The 14,712-nt window shown below is 38.9% G+C and overlaps 1 protein-coding gene across 7 annotated transcripts in view; it reads left to right on the forward strand.

Annotated features, from left to right (window-relative positions):
* The window catches only part of LOC118428720 (inactive rhomboid protein 1-like), an 81,726-nt gene that overhangs the window by 58,722 nt on the left and 8,292 nt on the right, over positions 1-14,712 (forward strand). For 5 of the 7 annotated variants that reach the window (XM_035838870.1, XM_035838877.1, XM_035838874.1 and 2 more), the window contains 7 exons: positions 771-851; positions 5,268-5,491; positions 6,679-6,936; positions 7,925-8,111; positions 10,455-10,616; positions 12,489-12,577; positions 13,487-13,550. In XM_035838870.1, the coding sequence (XP_035694763.1) occupies positions 771-851; positions 5,268-5,491; positions 6,679-6,936; positions 7,925-8,111; positions 10,455-10,616; positions 12,489-12,577; positions 13,487-13,550 (1,065 nt within the window). The remainder of the gene's footprint in view (positions 1-770; positions 852-5,267; positions 5,492-6,678; positions 6,937-7,924; positions 8,112-10,454; positions 10,617-12,488; positions 12,578-13,486; positions 13,551-14,712) is intronic. The other 2 variants (XM_035838873.1, XM_035838872.1) reach the window with 2 other exon arrangements.

Below are 14,712 nucleotides of genomic sequence, written 5' to 3' on the forward strand. Positions count from 1 at the left end.
TCCACCCCAATCACATGCCTTGATGTTTTCCAGGAATCCAGGGCAAAGAAATGTACATTTACGTAGAAGCTAGCTCGAGCCCAGAACCCTTTAACAGGCTATCTCCCATACAAACTGTTCTCCTGGGACCAAGTTCCAACCAAGAAACCTCTATCATGGCTATTTGCACTTTTTTCAGCTTGCAAACACACTTACATGTACATGTACATGTACGATGCATAACACATGATCTTCTATGGACGAATAATGGGGGAGGTGGTTCACCTCCATTTTCACCTTCCACTCACATGTACTAATGTTTTGGAGTACAGGTCATTTGTATTCGGGAGTTTTTTGGCATTTCAAAACCACAGTGTTAATGTATTGATGTACATGTACTTCAAAGCAGCATGCAAAAGTCTCCTTTCTTTCCTTGTACATGATGGGGAGGGGGCCATACAAATTCATTCACTTGTTTCACAGATACAAGGATTGAGGTCATTTTTTTTAGCTCTCTCCCTGGCCTGCTGAATTAGGACCTAATACCTGAGAGAAAAAAGACTTGAAAATTGAATTTTTTTGCTTCCCTGTTGTCATTCACACTACAGCTTGTACTTTTCCCTCAGAAATTGTAAGACCCTTTCTCTCGAACAGCTTTTTGCCTAACCACCACCATGGGTATTTCAACAAACTACTAATACCTTGAGTTCTGCTTAACAAGTCGATGCTAACCGTTTGTTCAGCATGATTGAGTGCCATGTTCAGCTGACTGTGGTTTTCTGCCATTACAGGCTCACCAGGCTGCTACCTCATTCTCAGTCTTCCTCTACCTCCAACACATAGGAGCTCTCATGTTCTTCCTTCTTCTCAAGGTAGCTCGTTCTGTCATCGCGCTGTCGTGACGTGCTAGCTCTCGCTCGTGTCGGTCTGTCCGTGCGCCCTGTTGTTCTCGTGACCCCCCCGCAGAATCGTACAGTGTTGTGCTAGAATGTTGCGTATCCAAAACCTTGCAATTACTTTGCTTATAGACCATAGGCCATGTGATTGTCTCTGTGCCAATTTTTCTCGCAGATATTTTTAGTTCTTTGCACAGTCTATTCTTGGTGCACTTTAGGGCACCGTTACATTCTTCATACCTTTTATATTCAGCACCTGAACTAACACTGAGTCTCCCAAATTTAGAGCTGCCTCATTGCCAACACAACCTGTTTAAGTTTGCAGTTACTGTAGAAATGTTAACTGTGTCTATAAATAGATGTTGTAGAAAAGTGTATACAGGTATGTTGAGTGGGATACAATGGTTTCCCGTGGTAACCTGAGAAAATATTGTGCCTTGTGTGTGTCCCAGTCGTAGTGCTAAAATTTCTCTACTAAAACTTTGAAGGACAGTTTTTGTCCTGTATTTGACACAACTGCCTCACCTGTATGTAGACTGTAAGATCTTTTTCCTTGTCTTTTTTTCTTTCTTCTTTTGTACAGCAGTCTGATTTCTATGTACGTGCTTCTTCATTTCATTGAATTAGTTTTCATATAAAACCATGTTTTTTTTTAGAAAGTAGGCTGTAAAATATGAAGAACAATGTTTATTATATGAGGGAAAAGTTTTCATGATTATGGTACAGGTGTTTCTATTAGTGTCATAATATGACTGTATTTGATATTCCTAGGTCCTTTTTAGTATTACTTAGACAAGTGATGGGAAGTTATTATTAATATGCTCATATTACCCTGGTATAAACTCCCTAGCAGGTAAAATGCTGCAGCTCAAAAGAAACAACAGTTACAGTCTTGTAACAATATTATGATTAGTTATTATGAAAATGTTATACCTGGAAGACTGAAACTGATATTAGTGATGAAAATCTTTTATTTTTTTATTTTGTCTAGTTTAGTTTTCTGCATTGTCACAATGTACTGTTCACATTCATTGTAGCACCTACTCTCCAAGCAGAGGTTAGGCTCCTGCTATATGTCGACATTTCAACAAAATGATACAAAATAGAAAGCCTGATAAAAATGCCTAAAAACATCTTTTTTTTAAATAGCCGGAGCCTAACCTCTGCTTGGAGCATACATGCATGTATAGCACCCAACAATGGGGGGTATAACAACAAAAGATGGACCTCAACCTCAGTATTGTTTACAAAGGCAACAGGTCTGGACAGGACTGACCCCCTAGAGTGGGGAATCCCCATACATGAATAATTCCTAAAGATAGAAATTACCTTTGGGAAAACATTTACCATTTGTCATTGTGGATAAGTTTTTGAAACCGTACCAAGTCCAGACTTGTCCCATAGTGGGACACAAGTCCAGTTGTGGTACCACAGAAAAACAGTACAAAACATGCCTCCCTCACACGCACATGCTAGTAGAGTCAGACTCTGGTTGCAGGTATGACAAAACGTAGTCCCTTTCTTTTATATGCTTATATTGTTGCCTTCCTAAATGGTAGTGCTGTCGCTGTTATGTGTTGCTTGTTGTTGAAATGAGTAGTTCAGAATGTGTCGTACTAGGTACATTATTTTGCTGCTTGTAGGAGAAAAAAATCCTGATTACTTTTGATGGCGGAGGCCAAGGCTGGATGCAATTTTTTTTTCATCTTCTTTTGCTGTGATGTTTTGTTTTCAATGAAGGATAAAATAACTTTCTTGTCTTTCCGTTTCTTTTTTTTCCCTTTTTATGTTTTGTTTTATTATCTCGTGTAGCTGGACACTTCAGAAAAGAAGCTGATATAATGACCAGCTCTTTTCTCTTTTGTCTTGAATATTTCTATCCTTTTTCTGTCTTTTAGCTTCAATTATTTTTTAATACGCATTTTGTAAGTGCTCTGTCATACAATGTACAATAATGTACAATTAGAAATCTTTGCATGCCAAACTAAAATTACTAGACTTATTATTGCTCTTAGTCTTACATTATGAACTTGCAGACATATAGGATTCAAATGACATGTTTTTTTGTATGCATTACTTAATGTGAAATATTATTTAGTTACTATTTAAATATTTGCTCACCAGAATGACTCACAGACATTAATATTGCTTCATTGTTTATGTGTTGTTTATGTGCCCTGTACGTTTTCTTCTCTTTCTGTTGTGCTTGCTACTAATTTTGCAGCTCGTTGATTACCTATGCTTTGATTCTAACATTTCCTTTTGCCCAATTATGTTCCAATTTGCATGGAGATGGCATCTTGGCTCCACATTATTACCCGTGCATACCTTTGAGGTAATTAAAAAATCCTTGAAAAAATTACTCTAATCAAATCAGCCCACTGATTTTGGTTCAGAGACTTGTGAAACATTTTGTTCGGAGGAAGGTTAACATATATTGTGTTGATGTAAAATTGGAGACGTTATACACTAAAAAAATGATTAATTATTGTATAGAACGCCATTTAGAACCAGTACAAAAATCATAAATTTGGTGCAAGTTTTAGAAAAAAAAAAAAACACATAACTTGTACAAAAATGTTTTTTTGGGGCAAAAATGTTTTAAGGCAGAAAAATTATAAGGCAAATGTCTGATTAATTTTGAAGTGATTTTAGTTGTAAAGTCAGAAAATGTTATATGAATATTCTTTCCTGAATTAAGTTCAATCCCAAACGTCCCACAAAAAGACTTAATGAAACACATTTTATTATGAAGTTGCCTTTTGCAACATCCTGTTCCATAATATTCATAAAGTTAACGCTTAAATATCACATTCTAAACATATGATCACCGGTCCTGAACCAAACGCAGTCGGTTACTCGAGTTTGTCTTACTTTACACTAATTACTGACTTTAAATGCATGCTGGTTTGTCTTTCAGGCATGCAATTGGCGTAAATGCCTTTGCACCAGTCGTCAAATCCTTTTGATGTACGAAATGACACGTTAGGAAAATTGGACCACCTAACGCTACATGCACATGTTTTTTCACATGCTGTATAATCATGCTTTCCAGCCTGCATTTAGAGACTTTTTGCATCCCTTGTTTCCACGATTAACTGAGCTTTGAAACTCTATCTTTCTTTGCACAAATTTTTAGAAGCAGCTTGTAGTATGATTTTTCTCTGCGTATTTACCATAAAAATACACCAATGATTAGCATGGTATTTGGTCTTTGTGTGATGAATGTTTAAATTGTGCTTGAAAAAAAAAATTGGCCACATTCATGTTCTAGGCAATTTCTGTGTTGAGTTTGTTTCAAAAATGAATATTACAATGTATGGTTCTCTTCGGTCTCTGAAACATACATTCAGCAAAATTATCATGACAATGTTGAATACATTGTATTGAAAGTGTCAGTAACAAAATTTGCACCACACGTAACTGAATCATCACATGCAAATGTCAAGAATGAGGCCTTCGTTGGTGTTACCCTCCCTATTTCTGTATGACAAGGTCAGGGAAAACCTTAAAAGCAAGGTGGGGTAAACATAGCTCACTTGTTTTGGCATGTCTTACTTAATTGTAACTCCTTTTCCTGACTCTGTTTTAGGTTCCTTCTAATAACAATATGGTAGTGACTTTCTTTCAGTGGTGGATTTTAGTTAATATCACAGTCATCACAATGCATGAGACGCTTTTTTCCCCTGCCTAACTAATGTAGAGCGTACAAATGTAGCTGTAGTACGTTTCTTGTACATTTTTGTAGCTCTAAAATAGGCTGCTTGGAATGTTAGATTATTGTAGGTGTCTCAACTAGAAAGTAGTTGTAGAACTCACAATATGTAGTACAGTTTTCAGTACCTTGCTTTTCTGAATGTGACAAGCAACATACTCAAACTGACTTGTCAATATAATTTCATTACTAAATTGCTAAATTGTATTCCTGGCCTTTCAATTAACCTTAGTTTCTCTAAACAGAAAACAAAAAAAAACTGACCTGATTTTGACCTATCCTCTGCAAAAATAACAGAAGTATGCCACGTCCACTAATTCTTTGTGGCCTTTAAGCTCTAATTTGTCGGTAATGAATGTTTGATTATACGTTCTGGAAACAACAAGAGGGACAGGCTGTTGTCGATGTAAGAATGTGTAATTGTGGGTTGTGCAGACAGCTAAACACACTGTTCGGGGAATCCTAGTCACTGTACATGTAGGACTGGTAGCCTTCTTTCAATGTCTTCCCAAGCACGTAGTCTAGTTCAGTCATACGAAAACTACTGGATAGTAGTTGAAACGTCTGACCATTTCCAAAACCATATCCAGTTTCTTATTACCTGGATGTCTAACCTACATTGACGTACACCTAGAATGGATTGCTTTAGGGAGTTTATCGCGTTTTGCCTCTTCCAGCTCTCTCCTTCCCATAAGGAAGACATGTACGACGATGAGGTGTTCTTCGACGCGAGTCCGACGCCCCAGGGTACGCTGCAGTACGACGCTGTGCAGCCGGGACGTGCGGGCATGGCCGCCAACGTGTTCGACATGGTGGACGGAGGGGCGGCACCGGCGGAGTACGAAATTCGGGCTGGCGATGCGCTAGATCGTGAGGAGAGGGAAGCAAATGCACGCATGCTGTGAGTTCAAAACAACCCCCCAGTAACTGTTATTGAACTAATTTTGTAGTTAAACTGTTAATGCTAGTTCACCCTTATCCATTGGGTAACCTTTATCCGTTTTTTTAAGAACAATGCATTTAGGGATAGATCGACAGATGGTGGTTTCAAACTATAATTTCGAAAATAGTACAATTTGAAACTACCGCCCATCGACTTGATATCCCTGGATATATATATGTAACCCTATTTAGCAACACAGTGGATTTAGGTTACCCCATGGATAAAGGTGAATTCACCTTTTTTGATTGAACAGCACCAGTCTTTGTCAAGGAATGAAAAAGTCGTTGTAATGGTTTCATGTGTGGCATCTCCTGATGACTGTTTTAGATAGAAGGGCAACAAGTTCGATAATCATATAATGCAATATTGCAACTTATCATTGATACAAAAAGTTTTTGCTGACAAAAAAAGTCTGAGACCCACAATTGGTTGACAATGTGCAATATTGTAATGACATTGAAATGCAAGTTGCAAGGGCAAGGCCCAACAGATACCTTTCGTCACTAGCTGCAGCAAAAATGTAAATTATACTGACTCGTCAATAATGTATATTTTTCTCTAAAGTAATATGCTTTGATTATTCTATGTTTTCCCGTGTGACATTCATTATGCATATGTCATAACCGTCTTCCAAAACAAATTATGAATTTGAAATTCAAAATTGTAAACATGATTGTGTTCTTGTGCTGGTAAGAATTCATAAGTCATACCATGTTTATTAGAAGCAAGGTTTTAGCTTTACTTTACATGAATTATATCAATCCTATGGAATGTGTCTTAACGGCAGATCATTGCTGGTCTCGAAAAGATCATACCTTCATTCAGCCATTAGAAGAACTGTTACGTCATCTTCTTTCATTTGAGGCTACCAACTTCAACTTGCTGAAAATTTGGTAGCCTATATACCGACTGTAAGGTTTCATCCACTGACACTGGGAAGGTCCCCTACTCTTTTCGATAAGTGTGGCAGGTTCTTTTATGTGCTTGGGTTGTGGCTCTCCCCAAACACGGGACTTCCATTTAACGTCCTATCCAAGAGACGGCCCTAGTCAAAGCTAGGTACTCATTTTTCATCTGACAGTTTGTACAATCAGTGATGAAATAATTTTTAAAAAGGTTCGATTTTTTTCCCTTTCATCTTCTAGCCCAACTGATCGAGGGTGGAGAACAGGCAGCAAAAAGAGGATAGCGCCTCCGCTGCGTGGACAAGACGTCATGGCCGCCCGCGCCCCGCGGAGAAGGAACAGGATCGGAGACCGCGTGCTCCAAATGGCGCTGGACAACTCCGACAGGAGAGAGTACGGGAGGGGCCTGGTCGGGAAATGGCTGAAGAGGAGTTACAGGAGCAGTATGGCCATGAGCAGTGATATCAAGCACCAGCTAGACACAATCACAGACTACAGGTAGGCTTTTAGCTAGGATTTTATTATAGAGGGTCCAAATTTCTTTCTGATAAGATTCACTATGTGGCTATACGCTACAGATGCGAGTATTGTAGGGGACAGGGGGCATCGACCTTCAATGTTTATGAGTCTTACAGAATCGTAACTTAAACTAGTTATTAAGTTAAAATGGTGCATTTTGAGGTATCCCGAGGGGCAACTTACTGTCAGACTGACTCAGAGAGATCACATTTGAAGATGTGACCTAGTGGCATCCCTGGTCAATCAGAATTTCATGCTTGTCAGAGGATCTGCTCCCCAGTGTAAGGGCCTCTTCGGGGCGTGTAGAGCGTCCAATTTCTTATCATTGTCAGCACAGTGTGTCAAATTGACTCCTGGACGCATGCCTGGATAAAAGACTACAGGTACAACGTGGTACTGTCTTTTCAGTCTAGGATTACTCGCTATCAGCCACGCACTTAGCTGTCCTTGAGTTTAAGCCTGGAAACCAGACTATACAAAAATAAAGCTGCTTTGACCTTCAAGGTTAATCCTCCAGTATTTGCCATAAAGCACAGTGATAAGTCTGGATGATCCTATTTAGGGATAGGACTGGGGAGGGGGGCAGGGTTTGATTAGGAAACAGCAGTTGAAACACCTTAAGCTAAGGGCACAACCCACCGTTTGTGAAATTCGTCCGTATGCTTTTTGGGGAGGCCATGTCCGCCACGTATTTCTGAAAATGTGGGAAACAACTGGCAAAAAGCAGGGAGGGAGTACGTCAACATGCCAAGACAAAGTTTTGCCTGCACATAAAGTTCTACGGCGTGTCTGTGCTCCAAAATCCGGATTCCCTACGACTTCGTTCAGAGTTGGTTACTTACCACTTAGGGATCCAAAAAGATTGCCCACGTTTTGGCACGTAGACAGCACATATTTGCACGTACAGCAGGTTGTGCCCTTAGCTTTAGATTAAAGATGGTTGAATTGTTCCTGTTTTATTTTCCAGGCCCTACTTCACATACTGGGTCACATTCGTACATATACTGATCACGATCATCGCGCTGGCGGTGTACGGTATCGCGCCTATCGGCTTTGCGGAGACTGAGACGACAGCGCTGGTGCGTACGCCCAAGCTTTCGCTGGAGAACATCCCCAAGATTGAGAAGGACAACTTCTGGATAGGGCCTAAAGACGTGAGTCATCCTGTGCAATATGAAATATTGAAACTTTAGATACAAAAATGTAGAACATGTACATGTACAAGACACAATGTAGAAAGATGAAATAGAAAAGTAATGTGCATGAAAAAGGAAAAAAAACTGCAATGAAATTTGTGTATCATTTAGGCAAAGATTTTGTCTTTTCTGAAAACATCCGAGTGTTATCTTTATATGAAGTGTCTTTCTTTTGATGGGACTAATTAGCAACAGGGCTGGTCAGAGAAGTTACTCTTAGCCATACTAGCTAATAGGAGTCCTTTCTGTGACGTCACAATCCATTACAAATTGGTCCCACCAAAGGGACTATGCATAGAACGTAGTACATTGTAGTCAGTTGATTTAAACATTACATCTTTAAACATTACATCCAGTATTTTACCAGTAGATGTTTCAGAAAAGATCATTTTTAGCATGAATGATGAGGAAATTTCATTTTAATGGTTCAGGTGCAATTAGGAAAACCTAGCATCATCAGCACAAATTTTTCATCAGTCTATTTTTTTCACCCATTTCCACCCATCACTAATCACTAAATGTGGAACGCAAAATTAATGTCCATTAAAGCCAACATTCAGGCCAGTCTTCATGCCATTAAGCTAGCAATTTACACCAACTTTCTTTATACTTTATATGTCGGACACCAGATGCACAAGCATTTATATTCTTCATTGTTTAATCAACTGGAAAACATCTTAACGGACGTCAATCGTCTGGCATAAAGGTGTATCATTTTACACTTTACAGGCATATATTTTGAGAACGTTTTTCACGTGTCAATATCGCCATTTTGTCTGCACGATTGCGAGAATAAAATTCCTTGAGGACAGATTGTTTCCAATGCAGCTGAGTGGAAAGTGCGGTAAAAATTACACGCTATCATGACTTTCTGGGCCATCGCAGTCTTTGAGACACCACCAACAAACTGTTCCCTTAACCAACAGCAGATGAGATCATCAATTCTAATAGGAGTTACCCAGCTGGCGCAGTTGTGTCACACACTGCAATGTCTTGGGGTCGTTGACCTTAAGTTTGTTTGAATGCACTTTGTAACAGCCTAGTAATTTGTATTGCTTAGGGCAAGGCCAGAATGGCTGAAGTACATCTGGTGTGAGTGTGTACCAGATACCGATTAGCCTAAATGTAACAGGTTTACAAGTACAATGTCAGGGCTCGAAATACTTTTTTCTGCATACCTGCACTGGTGCAGGTAACATTGAAAATTACCTGCACCACTCTGAACTTAAGAATTATGAATCATGCTAAAGTTGTTCAGGAACCATTTCTATTTTTTCTTTCATACTTTATCAATCTTTAAGAATCCATACACACCTACATCATAGAACATTTATGTATAAAGCCCAGTACATAGACTAGTGCAGGTTATATAGGTGCAGGTAGACACCAGAAATACCTGCACAGCTCCAACTTTACCTGCACTAACCTGCATATGCAGGTGGTATTTCGAGCCCTGAATGTACATGTTTATTGTAGATGAAAGGCAGTTCTACAATACTTGGAACCACCACAAAAATTATGATAATGACAGATTTAGTGTGTTTGTACATTATAGGCCCTGAGCACTACTATTATGGTAAAATTCATTATTCAAAATACAGTCAAACCTGTCTATAGCGGCCACTCAAGGGACTGGGCAAATGTGGCCACTATAGACAGGTGGCCTCTGTATAGAGGTGGCAACTTGTAGATAATATACCCAAGGGACCGACAAAAAGTGGCCACTATGGACAGGTGGCCCCTCTGTAGAGGTGGCCCCTAATACAGGTTTGACTGTACAGTCAAACCTGTCTATAGCGGCCACTCAAGGGACTGGACAAATGTGGCCACTATAGACAGGTGGCCTCTGTATAGAGGTGGCAACTTGTAGATAAAATACCCAAGGGACCGACAAAAAGTGGCCACTATGGACAGGTGGCCCCTCTGTAGAGGTGGCCCCTAATACAGGTTTGACTGTAACAATCACGAGCTCGAGGAGAAATCGAAAATGAACTAGGGAATTTAGATAAAACATTCAATATTTAAATTTCAAGTTAGGTACTCATTTTTTTGTCATGTGAAAAACCTTTCCCAAGGGCACAACAACATATCGGATTTTAACCAAGGACCTTCAGATGGCACTACACAATGCCACAATCTTTAAGTATCGAAAGCTCCTCTGTATTAGAAAAATCCGTAATTGAATTCATGGTGACTTTTTTGCGTTGGAACAAAGCTCAAATTGTACAACTTGACAAATCAACAATCTTTTAACTTTATAGAATGCTGGCTAAATTATACATGTGGATGCTTTTTCCACAGGAAGACCTTATACACCTTGGTGCTAAGTACTCGCCATGTATGAGGAAAGACCCAAAGATCATACAGCGAATAGAGGACCAGAGAAGAAAGGAAAATCAAACCGGCTGCTGCATCAAGACAGACCAATCGGGCTGCTACCAGTCTGTAGAGGATGACTGCTCGGTTAGTGATTTCTAGTTTTTATGGTTTCCACATGGCCAGTGCAATCGCAGTAAGAACATGTGTAGAGTGCTACATTGTACCTAGCATTGGGGAGGGCATGGGTATTGTCCAGAGTACAGGGTACAGTTTGGGGTACAGGCAGAGTCATACCAAAGACTTTTACATGTAATCAAATGGAACATACTGTACTGCTTTCTCTGCATAGCAGTCTGAGCATTGAACACACACCACTACCAGTAGACCGCTACAGTAACTGCTGTTAATAATGATTGCAGAAAGTTTTGTGTCCCAGGGCTATTGAAACAGATAAACACTGTACTGTGTTCCATTTTAATTAAATAAGGTTAATTGGATGGGATGTTTTGCTTTTCACCTGTATTTATTCCTCAGTTTACTTTGCAAATACGATACACAGGGTTCTAGCTAGTGCATTTTAGCGTAGTGGGCCCCTACGCTAAAATTTGTGACCACTACGCTAAAATAAGGGCCACTACGCTAATTTGTAACTAGTGTAGTGGTGTTTTGCTATCATTTGCTTGTTCAACAATGTGTGATCAATGTCTGCACAATGAAAAATGGTGATATGCCACTCAAAACTGACCAGAAAATCCTTCAGATTACAATTGTGATCACCGTGGAAGGGGCCAAGACCCCCACACCATTCCCACTACGCTAAAATGAAATCCTGGCTAGAACCCTGCGATACATATGAAAAATGAATGGCAACTGATTTTGTGATGAAGACCTACATAATATTAAGGTATTAAGGTTGGCTAGATTGGCATTTTGAACTTCCATTGTTTTCTCATTAATGAATTAAAAACGAATGGAGCCGTAACGAATGTTGGTAGATGGGCATGAAAGAATCCTAAATCTGATTTTTGGGGGCCATATTGATGACGTCATCAGGTTTTATTGCCCCTAATGTTATTTTTTTTCTATGACAAAATACAGCACTTTGGTACATATTACTGCAATGAAACTATGTTTTTCTTGTGCATAATGATAAAAGCTACAAACCCACAGTTGCGCAAATTGTTATCTACTAACGATCTGTAATTATTAAAAAAAGTCTTTTTTTAATTAGATGTAAACAAGTATTTTCTAATTACTACAGATCATTAGTAGATATTAATTTGCGCAACCATGAGTTTGTAGCTTTCATCATTATGCACATGGAAAAAACATAGTTTCATTGCAGTGGTATGTACCAAAGTGCTGTATTTTGTCATAGAAAAAAAATAATATCAGGGGCAATAAAACCTGATGACGTCATCAATATGGCCCCCAAAAATCAGATTTAGAATTCTTTTATGCCCATCTATTAATATTTGTTACGGCCCCATTCTTTCTCAATTCATTCATGAGAAAACAATGGAAGGTAAAAATGCCAATTTAGCCAGATGAAATACCTTAAGTATCCTTGAGTACATGAAATCCTGAAGTGAGATGGGTTTGGTTAAGAGAAACACAGTTTAGTTTGTCTTTTCTAAATGGCATGATTTAGTCCAGCTAAATTGAAGCATTTCTCAGTAATCACAGGACAGAATACAGGCCAAAGGGAAAGCCTCTAATCAAGCCGTGTGAAAAGAAATAATTACGTTCAGAATTGTCATTTGATAAACGTGCCAATTTGGACACTGTAGGGGAAAACTGTACATAATTCTTGCCTTTGGAGGCATCTGAATGACGAGTTAGGGAAAATCTCGTACAAAGAACTTTGCAGCTGGATAATATCAGATTCTCAATTCAAGACATTTATAAATCTACATGATTGTATGGTCAGGTTGTTTCCAAGGCCACTGCAACTGTGTATTAAGCATGGTTGTATGAAATATGTTCATTGGGTGTTTTTTTTTTTTGCCTTCACAGAAAACCTTTGCAGAGTTCTGGAGGTGGTCTGAAGACAACCCAGGTCCACATGGTAGAATATCTGGTGCTGTTTGTGGACAGGACCCTGAGTAAGACAACCTTCTGCTATGTACTAGATCCCTATATCAGGGCTCGAAATTCATTTTTGGGGTTAGGTGTACTGGTGCACCCAGCTTAAAAAATTGGGTGCACCAAAAATTTTTTGGGTGCACCACTAGTACTTAGATTTAACCTAATAATAAAACTTAGTTACAAGCTATCATATTCTTAAACAAGTACCATGAGAGACATTTTTATTATCTTTCTAACACTTACATATGTAGATGTCAAGAATATGACGTATACTAGTGTACTTTGATATCTTTACATACATAAACCAAAGAAAATATTTGGGTGAACTGTGCACCCACAGAAAATAATTGGGTGCACAGCTCCAATTTTGGGTGCACCTGGGTGCACATGCACCCAGTATTTTGAGCCCTGCTATATCCTTTATCGTTTTGTTGTTGGACTCCCTACGCTCTTTTTGCAGCCAGGGGCTTATTGCGAGGAGCTTACAGCTGGTAGGGCTAAATTGCAAGGGTCTGTAATGGCAGCCTAGTGACCTCAATATGACAGTAATTGCCCCACTGTGGCCATTGGACTGTAAGAACATGAATCAGTCACACAAGGAAGGACCCCTACTCTTTCAATAAGTGCAGTGGATTCTTTTACATGCTTGAGGCTCAAACACAGGGCCTCTATTTAGTGTCCTATCCAAGGGACGTTGCTAACTAAACTTATGGGTAGTCATTTTCATCCGAGTGAAGTGAGGAAAGTCAGAAAGTCATGTTAAGTGCCGTTCCCAAGGGCACAAGATCTAAGATTCTAATGAGATTAAGATGGTAACTCTTACCTTGACTACAAGACCATGTTCCTACGTTTTAAGCTTTAAGCAATTTCATTATAATACTAGTAGCATCATAGCCAAAGTAACTTGTGGCTTTGTTCTTCCTCAGGGCTTGCAAGAACCCAGTCTCAGTTGCACCACATGAATGGCCAGATGACATGACCAAATGGCCGGTAAGTACTTTCGCAAAAGAACTCATATGTTGTTGGTTTTTTTATTTATTTTTTATTCACATTTGTTTTGTGAGCATAGGACAAGAAGCATATCTGCTTATGTGAGTCTTCTGCTCAGTAAACATAAAACAAATAACGGTCAAAGTCAACGGGAACAACAACAAATACAAAGGTTGACATTGAAAAGGCTCATATGGTTTCTGTTGTACACCTGCTATAGTAGCTTGAAAATTAAAAAAACAAGTGCTTTTAAAAAAAGCTGGCGTTTCGTCTACGTTTATGAGTGTGAACTGTCTTTTTCTTGAAGTAAAATCTGTTAGAAAAAGTCACTCAAGGGCTGTTGCGTCTATAAGAAAAATTGTTATTTTGGAAAGGAGTACTGTTTAATAGCTGGTCTTGGCTTACAACTTTATTTTAAAATGTACAATAAGTTCATTATAAAATCTATTAATATACTAGTACTCAGGTACTTATGTACACTTGAAAAAGCACCATCAGCACTGTGACAAGATTCTATCTAAATTGACTACCAAATGTCAAACAAATATCCAAACCAATTAACAGCTACCTCATCTCTATTATACTGGTTTCCGCATTTACAACATTTCTTCCTTGCTTTCCTGGATAATTTTGCTAATATTCATGAAAATTTCCATACTTTTGTGTCGAGCGGTGTGACTTTCCACGTCCGTGTTGTCTGAAAACTTCTGAATGAAGTCGATACTGAACAATGGAGCATTTGCTACTGTAAGAAAGGATCGCTGTTTTTGATGGAGTTTCATGCAAACAACATCAAGAGCCTCTGTTTACATCATGAATAGTAGTTTAGTGGCGAGTGTTTTGCGAGAATCATCTTACCGCGCATGGGAGCCGCTGCACGGTATTTTCCATTACCATGAACAGAAAAATTCGAATGCCGGGTTTGGAATCTAAACTCGGCACAAAAAGTTTGGAATATCAACTTCGGTTGATCATATTTCTGTTGTTTTTGCATCAATTTCAATGTGTTATATATCAATAGAAAGCTTGTGTGATTTTCTTTCGAAAGGTATCAAATTCATTATCATTATGAACTCATAGAACAAGCACCAGGCCTGCTTACTTGAGCGGGTCACCAAAAAAAAGTGCCCAAATTTCCCCCCTTCTGTTCAACACTGTATCG

The sequence above is a fragment of the Branchiostoma floridae genome, chromosome 13 (assembly GCF_000003815.2).
Source record: "Branchiostoma floridae strain S238N-H82 chromosome 13, Bfl_VNyyK, whole genome shotgun sequence".
NCBI lineage: Eukaryota > Metazoa > Chordata > Leptocardii > Amphioxiformes > Branchiostomatidae > Branchiostoma > Branchiostoma floridae.